The sequence below is a fragment of the Canis lupus genome, chromosome 6 (assembly GCF_011100685.1).
Source record: "Canis lupus familiaris isolate Mischka breed German Shepherd chromosome 6, alternate assembly UU_Cfam_GSD_1.0, whole genome shotgun sequence".
Taxonomy (NCBI): domain Eukaryota; kingdom Metazoa; phylum Chordata; class Mammalia; order Carnivora; family Canidae; genus Canis; species Canis lupus.
The window spans coordinates 56,018,137-56,034,193 of NC_049227.1; the positions used below are offsets into that span (position 1 = coordinate 56,018,137).

At 37.4% G+C, this 16,057-nt stretch overlaps 1 protein-coding gene across 5 annotated transcripts in view; it reads right to left on the minus strand.

The window, feature by feature from the left end:
* Window positions 1-7,411: 7,411 nt before the first annotated feature.
* Window positions 7,412-16,057, minus strand: part of FNBP1L (formin binding protein 1 like) — a 109,724-nt gene continuing 101,078 nt past the window's right edge. For 2 of the 5 annotated variants that reach the window (XM_038541311.1, XM_038541315.1), the window contains 5 exons: window positions 15,305-15,437; window positions 14,827-14,921; window positions 12,638-12,786; window positions 10,871-11,029; window positions 7,412-8,958 (listed from right to left, as the gene is read on the minus strand). In XM_038541311.1, coding sequence (XP_038397239.1) covers window positions 8,891-8,958; window positions 10,871-11,029; window positions 12,638-12,786; window positions 14,827-14,921; window positions 15,305-15,437 — 604 coding nt within the window. In that variant the 3' untranslated portion in view covers window positions 7,412-8,890. Of the gene's footprint in view, window positions 11,030-12,637; window positions 12,787-14,826; window positions 14,922-15,304; window positions 15,438-16,057 lie in introns of all 5 variants that reach the window. The other 3 variants (XM_038541314.1, XM_038541313.1, XM_038541312.1) reach the window with 3 other exon arrangements.

Genomic DNA, 16,057 nt, shown 5'->3' on the forward strand with positions numbered 1-16,057 from the left:
GTATAGAAAAGCCATGGTTTAAAAGCGTAACTGGAACCAGCCCTAAAACCCTGCCAAATATTGGGGATGCTGCTGAAACTCTCTTAGAGGGTCAAAGGGACTGGTAAGCACCAGGGTTTATGTTCCCCCTTCACCTTAACAATGCAGAGGAGCATGGTCCTGACACCGTAGTTGGCCTGCCACCTCAGTGAGCCCCAGGCCCTAGCCCACACCAGCCCCAGATGCCCTGGGGTACAGAAAAAAGCTGTAGTTTAAAAGAGCAACTAGATTATAAAAGATCCAGCCCTAGAACTCCACCAAAAGGCAGAGAGCTGCTAGAACTCTCTCCAGAGGGGGTGGTGACAGTTTACATTCTCCCACCACCTTTATAGTGTACAAAGGAGCAGCCTACTGCTTCCACAAGCCCCTGGCCCCTAGCCCACACCAGCCCACGCCATCCACCAGAGTGGCCTTAATGTGCCACATACTGAATCCAAGCTGTCTCACCAAGGTGATATAGGCACAACGCACTCCAGAATATCCCAGGCCTATGCCACTCTGGCTCCAAACAACTCAGTAGGGCAGACTGCTCTAGGACCTCCTGGCTCATGCCCTTTACGGCTCAGGGTACCCTCTGTGTGGAATGACATGGGAATCTGAACTGCACCCCACTTTAGTTCAGTCACCCCACCAGGGTGCCCCCTGGGTAAAACACCCCAGGACACTCCGTTTTTTTAAAAATTTTTTCTGGGGGGGACACTCAATTTAAATCCACTTTAGTATCAGCTGCCATGCCAGGGTACCCTCTGCACAGAGAGCCCTGGGACCCAACACTTGTAATTATCTCAGCTTTAGCTATCCTGTCAGGTGTCCTCTGCACGGAAAACCCTGGGACCACCCTGGCCCACATTCACTTCAGCTCTGGCCGTGGCACTAGGACAGCCCTAGCAGATAACGTCCAGGACGCCTAGTCCATGCCACCCAGAGTTACAGTCAACCAAAATCATCAGGCACATACAAGTTACACAGTGGACAACCATACACAAGACCATTCCTTCAAATTTAGGAGAAACAACTATTCCACCTAATTCATAGAAACAAACAGAAAATCAACCAAAATGAGACAGAGGAAATTTGCTCCAAAAAAGAAAACAAGACAAAACCTTGGAAAAAGAATTAAATGAAACAGCTAAACAATATGCCTGATAGAGTTCAAAGTAATGGTCATAAAGATGCTCACTGGACTGGACAGAAAAGTGGATGAACAAAGAGACAAATATAAAAAAAGAATCAATCAGGGTTGAAGAATACAAGAACTGAAATGAAAAATACACTAGAGGGAATCAACAAGAGATCAGAAAATGCAGAAGAATGGATTGGCAATCTAGAAGGCAGGAAGTGGAAAGCACCCAAGCTGAACAACTACAATAGATCTCTTAGACAACATCAAGTAAACAAGTATTCTCTCTTATAATGAGAGAATTCTATTATTCTCATTATAGGAGTCCCAAAGGTAGGGAGAGAAAGGAGAATAATACTTTTAATAATTGAAAACTTGGGGATCCCTGGGTGGCTCAGTGGTTTGGCGCCTGCCTTTGGCTCAGGGTGCAATCCTGGAGTCCCGGGATCGAGTCCCGTGTCAGGCTCCTGGCATGGAGCCTGCTTCTCCCTCTGCCTGTGTCTCTGCCTCTCTCTTTCTCTATGTCTATCATGAATAAATAAATAAAATCTCTAAAAAAAAAAGATAACTGAAAACTTCCCTAACCCAGGGAAGGAAATACACATCCAAGTCCAAGAAGCAAAGACAGTTCTAAATAAGATAGATCCAAGGAGGTTCGCATCATGACACATAATTATTAACATGTCAAAGATTAAAGATAATTTTACAAGCAGTGAGAAGCAACTAGTAACATACAAAGGAAACCCCAAAAAGCCATCAGCTGATTTCTTATCAGAAACTTTGCAGTCCAGAAAGAAGTGGCAGGATATATTCAAAGTGCTGAAAGGAAAAAAGCTACACCCAAGAATACTCTGCCCAACAAGGTTATCATTCAGAATTGAAAGACAAAGAGTCTCCCAGACAAAAATTAAAGGAGTTCACCACCACTACTAAACCAGCCTTACAAGAAATGTTAAAGTGCTGAAGAAAAGACCATAATGAAAATTACGGAAAGAAAAAAATGACATGAGTAAAAGCAAACATACAGTAAAGGTAGCAATCACTTTTGAAGGCTAAAAGACAAAAATAGTAAAAAAAAAAAAAAAAAAAGTAAAACCAATTATACCTAAACAATCAGTTAAGGGGGACTCATGAAATAAAATTATGCAAAATATAACAACATATACATAAAACAGTGGGGGGTGAGTAAAAATGTTGTTCTCTTAGGTGTTCAAATTTAAGTGCCATAAACTTAAACATATGAGTTATATACTTAGGACATTATATATAAACCTCATGGAAACCACACACCAAAAACCTATGACAGATACACAAGAAATAAAGTGAAAGAAAGACAAAAATAATACCAAAGTGGTCAATCACAAGAGAGCAAGAGAAGAACAGAACTACAAAACCAGAAAACAATAAACAAAATGGCATTAAGTACATATGTATCAATTACTTTAAATATAAATGGTCTAAATGATCCGCTCAAATAAAATAATTGTTACCTTTTCCTCTAACTGGTTAACTACGAGTTTTCTAGGCTTACTTTCTAGGTTTTCGACTTACTACAGGAAATAACTTTTTAGTTTATCAGTACTCTCAATTCTTTTCTATCGTAGAAAACTTGGAATACAAGATTTTAAAATAAAATAATAAACTCCAATCACTCTGCCACAAACTGTGAACACTTACCAATTTGCTTTTTCTTTCTGTCTTCTAAGTAATTTGGGGGATCATACTGAATATCCAACTTTTCTCAAGTTACAAAACTTTCTCCATGATGTAAATAGCCTTTGAAAAAATAGAACTTATTGCTTACATAGGTTACACTATAATTTAATCACCTTCCTTCCATCTTAAATATGGCTACTAGAACTAAGAATGAGCTACTCACTGTGTTCTACTTATTACAAGGGGAATATTAGTTTTGAATCCTGGGTCTCTGTATTTTCATTTATGTAGCCTAGGATTATTTTATTTTTTAAAGGAGCCATCACACCATTGTTATTTTTTATTTGCTGGAAAAAGAAAACCCCTAAAGTACAATTCTATTTCTGGCCATTTGGTAGTTCAGATGCTCTTAAAAGCCCCTTAATTATAACTAAGTCAATAAATTTTAATAAACCTACCTTTTAATGCACGGTTAAACTGACAGAATGAAAGGGAAATCCCCAAGAAATAATTCTACCTACCCCACCTCACTCACCAAAAGCATCAGCAAATACAAACTCTGTAAGAGAACTTAAAAACCTGGGTGGCCCTAAGGCACATACTGAAATCACCTCAGTGAATGGGAGAAGGGGCTTTAGGGGAGCCAAATATGAAATAGCCCCATTAAGTAGGGTTCCTTAAAGGGTCCCCGTTGTTAGGCTGGAAAAAATATCTGCCAATAAAGAAAGGTTACCAAGAAACAGGCCTGTCTTTCATGCACAGCTACAAGAATTGTAATGATAATGGTCTTTGGTGAGGATTTGCAACTACAAGCCTATCCTCAAATAGATCTAGAGTAAAAACCCAAAACCAAATTGATTTACAATGGTCCTAGGTTGCTGGCATCCCTGGGGCCTGGCAGATAAACCCATCCTCTCAGGAGGAAAGCATCCAGTATTCACACTGATAAAATACATGTTAAAATGAAAAAAAATTTATAACTGCATATTCATATACGTATATAAAATCAAACACATGTAGAAGCAATGCTATCATGAATAAAATGCTAGGGGAAAAAAAGATTTAGAACCCCCATGCCTTCAGATACTGGAATTATGTTTTGAATGCAATCATATTTGGTTGCATATAAAAAAATGAACCCAGATAGGATATGAATATTAAAAAATGAACACATTTTAAGAGAAAGTTAGTAGATCCTTTAGAAATGTATAATGAACTATAAACTCAATGGATGCTAATATTAAACAGAAGATTAGATCTTAGGTACCTGAGTGGCTCAGTCAGTTAAGGATCTGACTCTTGATTTCAGCTCAGGCCATGATCTCAGAAACATGGGATTTAGCCGTGCAACAGGCTCCACACTGTGCATAAAGCCTGCTTAGTATTCTCTCCCTCTCCCTCTGCAACCCGACTGCCCCCCGCCCCCCCACGCCCCGTGTGTGCCTGCTCTCTTTCCAAAAGAATAAAACCCCAGAAGATTGGATTCAACTAAAGCTTTAATGAACTGGAAGACATCTGAAGATCACATATAATGGAATACTACACCAACTAAAATGAACTATACACACTAAAATGAACTACACATAAACATGGATAAATCTTAAGAGCACTGAGTGAAAATGAAAGTCTCAGTAGATACCATGCAATATTCAAAATATTTAAAAGCAGGATGTTAATATATAAATCATATGAACTAAGGTTAATATAGGTTAATGTGCAAATCAAGTAAAATAATCTTTTATTCTTTAAACTACATTAAAACTTTATCTAAAGTGATGAAAGTAGCACAAATCACTCAGCAATCACTAATAATTTCTAAATCACTTCGAATAGCTGGGCTGTTTTAATTTTTTGACTGACTCTCACCAGCTAAATGATACCTTCATTATTTGACATAGGGCTGCAAACTCTTCCAGTGACCTCCTCCATTCAACTGATAGTCCTTAACTTATGTGCTGTTTGGCACCTGAAGAGAAGGTACATGCAACCAATCCCCATCTTACCTCATTGGACAGGACAGTGCCATCTGAGTGCTGGCTGTATGCCAAGAACCAGTGGTAGGAGCCCCCAGCGAGAGGAAAGAATGGTGGGGGGTGGGGGGGGCGGGGAGGACTAGTTGGGTGCGGATTGATGACCCTGGTTGCCAGAAATGGGAACTCGTGTTTTATGTCTGTCTCATTCCACACCCAAAACTGGGTCCCACACTGGCCAACCAAGAAAGAACCAATGACTGGTTGGATGCCTGTTACGATTCAGAACAAAGGAAGAAAGGGATAGCGAAGGGAATAAATAGCCGGGCAAGTCGGCCAGGGCTTCTGCTGGCCTGGAGATGGAGCAGCTTGGTCAGGCCAGTGACTGTAAACTTGTAGAAATGTAGAGGGCAGACAAACATGATATTCCTGGTTTGGAGATTTGCCAAGGGAAGAGCGGGGGAGAAAAGAGCAGGAGTTGTGCTATCACCTGCTGGAGAATACAGTCTTCTGGTATAAGAATCCTGGTACAGTCTCCTGACACCTCTTCAGTGCACAAGGCAGGCCACCCTCTACCACAAATAAGCTGCCAAAATGTTCAAAAAACAAACAAACATCTAAAGGGCTATCACTACACTACAAAAGGCTATGTTCCTAACACTTGTGCCTACCTACCCACACTCCCTTCCAATCTTCCAGCTGCTACCAGAGCTTAGACACATCTCCCTGTGAGCAGGATGAGGCATTTCTTGTGGAGGATGAACAGAAGAGATCTCCATTAGTCTGGTTGCCCAGATTCTTCTCCCACTCAAGGGCTTAACAAAACCAGAAAAAATTTCCCAAAACCTGAATACCAAATCTCTAATAACAAAGACCTTCAGCTTTGTCCCCAGTGCTCAAACCAGAAATACATCACTAAGTATCATGTGTGGTTGCTGAGAGAAACCACATATGCTGGAACTTAGTTCAGTTACTCGTTTCTGGAATTACTGTTTACCAATCGGTATGGAAACATTTCAGTATTTAGTATTAACCATGGCTGTATTAGTGTGCACTGGCTGAATATCAGGCCTGCACAGAGTATGCAACATCTTTACTCAAAAACATGGAAAGCTAATCAGGTTTAGGAAAAAATAACCCTTGTGGTAAAACCACGAGAAACCAAGAAAACAAAATCTAAGAAATTCAGGATAATGGCTATTCTTGAAGGAGAGGGAGATGGTAATTTTCTATTTAAATTGAGTGATAGACTTACATTAATTATGTATGGTTCATAACATACACATATTTTCCACAAGAAGTTTTCCTCAGGATTGACATTCTGGGTTTACCATATCAGCTCATTGCAAGCTCCCATTTCTACAACAATGCTATCACTATCTTACAAAAATGAGTAAGAAATCCTGTCAAAATCCTGAAGCTATGCTGAAATCAAGACATTTAAGTGTATTGAGTTTCCCAATTGTATCTAAAGAAAGGAATGAGGCTAATTTGATGTGGCCTTTTTTTTTTTTAGGACCTAGGTCAGTTACCCATTATATTTTCTCCTAAATGCTGGCAAAATTATCAAGTACTTTTAAGAGCTGTCAAACTTCCCAGAATTTACTGTTCACATTTTGTATTTTTCCATCCCTAATCTTTTGGCACCTCTTATATTTTCTGTAGTTTCTTACTCCAGTAACTATACTCAGGAATATATTTGATCCCAGGCATTAAGCTCATTGAAATAGGTTTGGTGTTTCTTTAGCATTTTTTCATCTAAATGAATACCTTCTCACAAAGAAAATCTATCCCTTTTCAACAAGTCTGGAGATCCTTTCTCTCTTAATATTGTTAAAAGGGCGTTATCTTTCCCTAGCAAGTAGGATTTGACTTCCCTGATCTCAATTCAGATAGTAAAAGCCCTTTTCATTGTTTTGAAATTTTGTTGTTGACACCATTTTCCTGCTATTTTGTGTGTGTCCCTACTTCCAAGCCTGGCATGGATCTCTAAATTTTAATCACTACAATTGCAACCCCTCATTGTTCAGGATCAACTCTGAGTTTTAGTATCTTTTGGGGTTTCTAGAAGCTAATAGTCATGGTTTCATACTTGCCCTTCTAAAAAACTAAATCTTCTGAAATTAAGACTTCCTAAAATGACAGATGTGACACTAATCGTGACAAACACTGCCTTTCCATGCTTTGAAATGCCAGGAAGATACAGGCGCTTTCTGATCAGGAATTCAAGCAGAAGCAAAGGAAGTGCTGACCATTAGGGTAGATCAAGCTATGTGGTATAGGGACACTTCTTATGAATGCAGAGGATAAGATGCTGTAAAAGATAAGTTTGTGCAACACACCTATGGTAGAATAAAGATTTTAAAAATCCAAATTACTATATTCAACTTAAATTCACTCTGAAGAACAGTTTACCTTTTCTTACCTTTACGAAAGTTTAAAGGAAACTACAACTGGAATAAAATTTCCAACTGCTTTGCAAAAAAGGTCACCCAAAACAGATGCTTCCACTTATGGAACTTGTCATCAACTTTATATCATCAGGAATTTAGCAAATCCAAGAACAAAGTCATTCCATCTCTTTAGTTCACATAGGAATAAGAGATAACACACTATACACCTTAACTGACCATGAAAAGATTGTTTTATTCCATGAAAATATTCTCAACAGAGAACACTATCTTAAACAAAGCATTTACCATTAAATCAACATGTGCACAAAAAGAGTAAAAATTACTGAAAAATTAAAGATTTCTTTTGGACAATTCACATGTTCAAAATTTAAGAATGATTTAAGAATGATTTAAACTGTGCAAGTACAAATGTCTGTCCTATTGTAATAATCCATGTACAGGTTGCACTACTCCACGTGAAGGACCTTGCCTCCTACGGAAGCAAATCCTGCTTTGAGAAAAACAAACAGTAGCTTGAAAAGAACAGTTAGTCCTTACAAGAAAGCCTTAAACTTTGCCCTCCGTGGCTGTCAGCCAAAAAAACACAAGCACTTCAGGCTTTGTACAGAGGACAAACAGTCAGATCACATTTCCTGCTCATTGCTAACCTTTAAAATAAAAACAGCACTAGATTTTAAAACTACTTTATGTAGTCTGTCAGTACTGAATAATGTCACATTATATAAATAACCCTGTAAAGAGATTCAAAGTCTAAACTTTATAGTTTACTAGCCTCAAAGGTAATACACTATATGTCAGCTGTGTAACAGGGGTATACTTGATCTTATGAAGGCATTAACTTTCACACAATTGTCATTCAGTTTTAGTATAACTGGTAGTACAATTCAAATAACACTGGGGAAAAATTATTAAAGCAGTCACACAGCTTCTAAAATATTGCTTAAAATTCAATAATACACAGACCATTTCACGTTCCTTCTTCCCTCAAAACAGTAAAGAACAAAATTAATGAAGCTTCTGTGGTACAAATATCACCCTCCCCCCAACCCATGCCCATCTCCCTAGGAAACATCACTAAGAAATTAGTTAAGATACACGTCATTAACAGAATCACAAATGCGAGGCAGGACAACATGAGCAACAGGAGCACTAACAACAATTATATTTACAAGTATAAACATACAGAAATTTCCATTTTACAATTAAAAGTGCACAAAGATCATTACAAAGTTTCACTAAATTTTATCTGGTTCAAACAAAAGCATCACTTGAAAACAGACTATCATTGTAATAATCAAATAAGAACATGGTCACCCCAAATTAAAACACAATGGGGGGGGGTCCATAAAACTTCTCATAAAAACACTGAGTAAAGTAAAATGGACTTGGACATGTCTTTAGCTTGATGCATAAATTTGAAGATGCACCATCAAACATGGTAGAGCTCTAAAAGCCACCTACCAAGGCTATACCGGCATCCGCAGCAGCGCTGCCGAGTTAAAGGAGGTCGCACTGAGCTGACACCTAAAGCCCTTTGTGGGATACTGTAGTGGTAGTGTTGGCAATCAACAGATTTAGGCACTCTAGTTTAAGGCAGCATTTGAATGGAAGCAGCTGACTTCTGACAACAGTCCTTTGTCTTGAGGTGGTGAGTATCTTGCGTGTTTATGATGCCAGGATTTCAGTGCTGACTATAGATTCTTCTCAGACTGAGGTGAAGATATATCACGTTTCAGAGTTCTTTCAACTGGGCTGTAGGCTAGAGCAGAGATGTTTTCTTTTTCTTATCATAATTACTTCAGGTTCACAAACTACATCTTCATAATGCCAAAACTGGAATGTTTGTAGTGGGGAAGTTATAGCAGCGTACACGAATACTAGGATGGAAACATTAGTGCTGGAGATGTCTGACACAGTGACTCACACTACAAATGTAAAACAAAACAAAGACTTTGACAAGAACAAGGGATTATAAAGACATGCCTGAAAAATCTAGCCCAATCGCTCTAGACATGCAACAGGATGTTAAGCAAGCACAGAGGTGGCGCAGGCAGACACTGACAAATGGCAAGGGTTCTAAGAGACAACAGGTCTAAAAGCCAATTAAAACAGAGCTGGGATAGATGGTCCTGTTGGGACAGCCAAATGTAAGACAAATTTCATGACAGCTCTGCATTCTTTCTGATTTAGACATCAGTAAAATAAATGGAAAAATGGTTAGCCATTTTTGGCTTTTTTCCCTTTATATGAATAATTGTGAATGAGGACTGGTATTACAATGATTCTTTAAAACAATGTATGGAAATGATAATGAAGTTAGTAAAAAAAAAAAAAAAATTATGTCTGCATGCACTCATGCAACTTGCTTCTCTCACTCTCTGAGCCTGACAACTCTAATACCCTCCCCCTAAAAGCAGCTGCATGTAACCTCCTTCAACATCTTGCCCATTTCCTCAGAAACCCTCTTCAGGAACCTGCAGTCCAGGAGGAAAAAGAAAAGAACAATTACTGAAGACCTTTGGTAAGACCAAAAGGGGTGCTCAGTTTAAAGTGTCTGTCCCAAATGTCTCTAAAATCATTTTACAGTCAGCTATGTGAAAACACCAGAAAAATCTGGAACGTGAACAAAATTTAGGACCAGTCTCGTTTCCTCACTTTACTTCCCCACATGACCAGCACTGCACAACCCTTAATTATACAGTATTTCCAACAAATACTTGTTGAAATTAATTGGAAAAAAATAATCTTGAATTGATGATTAAGCTAAAATGAGGAAATGCCCTAAATGATGGTACAGATATAGTCCTCCAACTCAGTCAAAAGTTCTTTCTTTTCAAAGTAAAATTTGCTAGTACTTTCAAGATTTCCTCAGTTTACTTAGAATCTATTTTCCTATTTATAATTGCTAAATGCTAAATAATCACAAAAGTAGTACTTCCCAAAAGACATTTTCAAGATAAAAAAAATACAAGTGTTAATTTGGAAGGAAGTTTTTATGTTATTGAAAATCATTAGTTTACTGATGAAAATATTTTCAGGTCTCAAAAGAAAACCATTTTATTCACATAAGAGCTAGACTAGGTTGATTTATTTTACAGGTCTCTTAATTAGCCTCTACTAGAATAGATTTATATTTGAGGTGTTTGCTTTCTTCCTTTAAGAAACCAAAGCTAAGAATACAGAGAAAAAGGAAAAAGTAGTTACACAAATCCAAACTCCTAGGCCAAACCACTCTTTTGGGAGTTAGCTTTCAGAGCAGTTTTACTTATTTGAATTCACTTACAGTCACTGTGTTTTTTGGAGCAAAGTGTGTGTTAGGGAGGAGGGCTTTTTATATATGGATTCCTGCCCAACACATCAAATTCTATGACTTATAAGGCAGAAAAACACAAATCTTTCACAGAGACTTAAGCAGGACATAAAGCAAAAGGCATCAATTAAGCTTCACATCGACGTCACTCAAATGGTAAAACATCACGAGAACAGTTTCTTGTGGTAATATTCACATCTTTAAGATTGAGCCTACACTCAGCTCACATAGTGAACAATGTATCTTGGATGCCCTTTAAGTTTTCTTATGTTTTCCCACCCGTTGAGTATTTTTATGTTATTGTTCCTATGTCATATTTGTCACAAAGCTGCCTGATTAGTTTAGATGTAAGTTACTGCACCTTTACTGTTTTTCTCTAGAGTTACATCTATGTATGATGTAGGAACGTAGCCTTCTTCACCGTTCTGTCTCCGAGCTCTTGTCCATCCATCACCTTTGTCTTCCTCAATAATGTATAGAACTTCACCTTCTTTCATTGCCAGGGTACCTTCATTATGTCCTAAATGAGAGTTTTCATAGCATGAGCATAATTAAGTGATAATTTTGAATAAAAGTTACAAATACAACACAACAAATGACATGAAACCCAACTAGATTTCAATGTCCCTAGAACCAAGAGCCCACTGACTGTCATTAGCAACAGCTCTATGATGCTTTTGTAGTTTATCCAACACTTTCACATACCTTATCTCACTGGAAATGCAAATAACCCTGGGAAACTGGCATTAATATCACCCCCATGGAATAGATGAAGTATCTGAGCTACAACGATATAGGATTGGAAAGGATCCTCTACTTCCCTACTCCAACTCCTTTCCCAAATTTGAGGCGTTGCTGTCTAGAAAATTCATGAGGTGTGGATCATGAAAATATTAATAAGACTGTGGGAGGGTAAGAAGAAAAAAGAAAAGATAGTTTGGAGAGGAAGTAGAGAAAAACACAGGTTCAACTCTGGTGATGGTGGATGCAGAACAGTCACAGCCACAAAGCACAAAACTTCCTTCAAAACTTCAGAAGAGGGATCCCTGGGTGGCGCAGCGGTTTACCGCCTGCCTTTGGCCTGGGGCGCGATCTTGGAGACCCGGGATCGAATCCCACGTCAGGCTCCTGGTGCATGGAGCCTGCTTCTCCCTCTGCCTATGTCTCTGCCTCTCTCTCTCTCTCTATCATAAATAAAAAAAAAAAAAAAAAAAAAAAAAAAAAAAAAAACTTCAGAAGACTTAGTTAGGGCTATTTTTCCCCATTGCCAACCACTTCCAACATGCTTAGCAGTAACAGTTTTCACAAATGAATCTTCATTTAATATATGCTAAATTCTCTAGGTTACATTATAGCAAGATCTTATTTAATACTATTTTCTCAAAATGAGCAGTAACTAAAAACTTTACTCAACTTTAAAACTAATAGAATGGATGGATGGATGAGAAAGGACCTTAAACTCATATACCATTTTAGAACAACTTATTTGTGAAAGTGTTACTCTGCTCCTCTGTGAATTGAGGAAAAGGATTTTTCATAGTCCAACAGAGGGAAGGGCAACAAAAAAAACCTGCAAGAGAGAACCACAATGTCTTCTCTCACAGGGACTGTTCTTCAACCTTCACAGGGGAAGGATGGCATAATCAGAAGTGACCACATTCTCTCCTCTACTGAAAATATGGCCTACAGAGTCAGGATACAGTCGGGACATCCAACCATGCCATTTGCCTACTAGTACCTGTCTCTCAGTGTTAGCAAGTTACAAGAAAGATCTTAAAGTGGCATCTATTAGCCTTCCATTTCCTAGGTTGAGTTACATGCTCAAGCTGCTTCAACTGTGATGAACACATGTAGTATTAGTAAGATCTCTGGGGGAAATTAAATTCTGTATCAGTCAAAGTTGATAATTAAATAAATATCTGTACTAGGATGCTGATAACACAGGTAATTTTCTTCCAGTGTCAGGTACTTCTATTTGTAATACACTTAAAATAAAAATATTCATACTAATGAACTGGGAGTACAGTTTGCTGACAATGTATTATTCAACTAAGGACACTAAAGTGCATGATTCAATGTACATAGACTTTAAGGAACCAGTTTTATCAAATACAAAAGAAAACCATACCATCAAAAGGGTAGATAGCTTTGCAGTGTCCAATAGCAGGCAAGGGATCGTCGTCTTCAAATTCATCATCAAACTCATTGTGGTGACTATGTTGCTGGGGTGGCCCACGGACTTCTTGGTTTGCATCATCAGTGTAACTTCCCTCAGGACTATAAAACAGGAAAGTATACCTTGTCAAGTATCAGAAACATGGGAAACTTTTGTCCTATCTACAAGTTGATCTCAGGATCAATTCAGAGAACTAAATACCAATGACACAGTTCCAAATAAAGCCTTTATATATACATCAATTGCTGGTAATACAAAATGCTTCTTTGTTGAAATTCCTGAAATTAAATAACTACAATGTTCTAAGCATATGGCATGCATTCAGTAAATATGTCTATCACTGGTTCCAGAGATAAAATGGAGAAATGTAGGGGACACTTGTCTTTCATCATCCTGGATTTATCACTTCCTCTTTTGGCAAAAGAACCCTAAAATTTCATAGGGGACCCACCCAGACCCACGTTCAGTTCACAGTGTTCAGGCAGAGTGAATAGCTCACGAGGAGGCTTATAACCTCATCAGGTAGAAGAGACCCACAGAGACTTTTCTTTAGGATTGAAGAGAAGCCCCCTCCCTGCCTTCTCCACTGGACTTGAACCTGGAGAAATAGGAGGCCAGAACTTTGGAAGATCATCACATGAAGGCTTTGAATGAAGCTAACATAGTGGAAGGCACAACTGTGAGGTGGAGAGAAACAGTTCTATTATCTGAGTTCCTAGATCAAGCTCTCCCTAAAACCAGCCAATAACACTCCTTTTTAGTGTAAGCCATTTTGGGTATTTATTCTGTCACTGAAAGCAAAAAGACTCCTGATAAAGTCACTTCCAATTAATCACGCTAACAAGGTTAGTAAAACTTAGAAAATTCAGAAGAGTAGGTAATCAAAAGGCATTTTTTTCTAAAAAACTTTTAAGAGAAAAATGCTAATAATTTTGCTTAAGACTCAATGACTGAATAAAATAATGGGAAAATCTATATGATTAGAAATTAAGAGCACTTTATGCTTGGAAGCCATGTTCTTAAATAATGTAAGCCAGAGATTAAATTACCCTAAGGTAGTTTTACCTAGTAACAAAAACCAGTATATAAAAAAAACAAAAAACAAAAAACAAAACAGTATATCTCTATTTTTCAAAAAATGGTAACATAGGAAAAGAGAAGAACTGACATTTGTCAAACATGTAATTCCCAGGTATTTTACTATGATGTGCTTTATATATTATTTCATTTATTAGTAATATGACAGGTATTTCAATCTCTATTTTTATATTTTAGGAAACTGAGACAGATTATTAAAAATAAACTTGTTCAAATTATACTGTGATTAAATAGCAAACCAAGATTTGATACTAGATCTCTCAAGTCTTTTTTTTTTTTTTTTTTTTTTTTTTTTGATCTCTCAAGTTCTAAGGAGAATCCTAACTTGTTAGATTTTAGTGGGGATGGGGGGTGATGGAAGACATATACATGGAGGGGAAAATGTCACAAAATGGTATGAAAACATAGAAACTGGGATCCCTGAGTGGCGCAGCGGTTTGGCGCCTGCCTTTGGCCCAGGGCGTGATCCCGGAGACCCCGGATCGAATCCCACATCGGGCTCCTGGTGCATGGAGCCTGCTTCTCCCTCTGCCTGTGTCTCTGCCTCTCTCTCTCTCTCTGTAACTATCATAAATAAATAAAAATTAAAAAAAAAAAAAAAAAGAAAACATAGAAACTTAGCAAAATGCCTTTTGGAAGCTCTGATTCAAACCAACAAAACAGATTTCTTTTTTCCTTCACAGAACTTTGAACAACTTGACACTTAAATTTTTCTTTGGCATAAGCCATCCAATTCCATCTAAACCTTAGAATCTTCCCAGGTCGGAGAAGCCTATGCCTCCAGACTGTAGCTCCATGAATTTTCTGTTCATACCTCTGTTTTTGGATGCATGACAATGTGGGACAGACCAGCAATAGGAAATTTCATATTTTACCAGTAGCTATTGTAAAGAAAAAATCATTTAGGTTCATAAGACTAATGTCACTAAAAGCCAAACCTGTTAAATCAGGAAAGAAGAAAAAGAATTATATGAAGTTTAGGACAAAAGGGTGAGAAAAGTCTGAGAGAAAAGAAGAAATACAAATAAAATGCAAAAAGTAACCTTTCTCGTCCCTGTGTTACAAGATGATTTATGTCACTGCTATGTCTTCTGTCTCCTCTCCCACCTGTTTTGCCTTCAACTTCAGAGAGCCAAGCCTTAGGAAAAAATAAATAATACTGAGCTCAATAAATATTTTAAAAAGCTCCTGAGATAGTCTACATTTAAAATGTGCTTTGAGCTTTTATAATTACATAATTCTTAAAGAAGGGAAACCTTTATTCCAGTTTGATCAATGATTGCATTTACAGCTGATAAGAAAAGCATAAATGTTTAGTTTTACATAGTTTTAATTAAGAAAAGGAAAAACTCTGAGGAACTAATTCTAAAGATTATATACCATGATTCCTTTCTTTTAGATTATAAACCCTAAAACAATCAATAAAAATTTGAAGATGAAACTGTAGCAAAAACCAACTTATCATAATGAAGTTTATAAAAATGAATTTACCTTAGACAAACTGCAGAACAACAAACCTACCTCATTCTTGTGGATTTCCATTCGAAGGCGGTCAATGTTATTCATGGTTTCTGCTAATTTAGGCTGCAAACTCCCTGGATCCCCCATTTGTGGATTTTTCTCATACACATCTTTCATTTTGTTGAGTGCTTCTCTGGAAATGGGAAGGAAGTGACAGAATTAAATATTCACTTCATATGTTCCCAGATAAAAGAGTTTCATTTGATTTTGGGGACTCTCACGTAGCCTAATCTTATCTCTTTAAATTTAGTCACATATTACCTACTTAACGATAATCTGCATAATGATGATAATGTATATAGAATTAGTAATTTACGGAGACAGTCTTTTAAAATATTTGAAATAAAAAAATAAATTTCTCATTTATGAGATTTTATATTTATATAGTACATATAAATATATATTGCATATACATATATTGTGTATGTATATATTATGTATGTCTTTGTACACATACCGTTTTAATCAAGGCCTGGAAGAATATTCCTCAATATTCTTAAACTCCTCATGGCTCAACTCAAATTCATTATATCTTCATACAGATATATATTCCCCGGTGTGCCTCATCTTAAACCCTAGCATCTTTGTCCTCCAGCTCATCCATGCTAGAAATAGGAATGCCATATTTCACTTGAGCCTCTCCCAGTTCATTCATCTCTTCATTACTCTAATCATATCACTGCCAGTTATACCTCAATCAGAGCTCTGTGACTCCTTCTAACATCTGACATTACTGACTCATACACTATAATA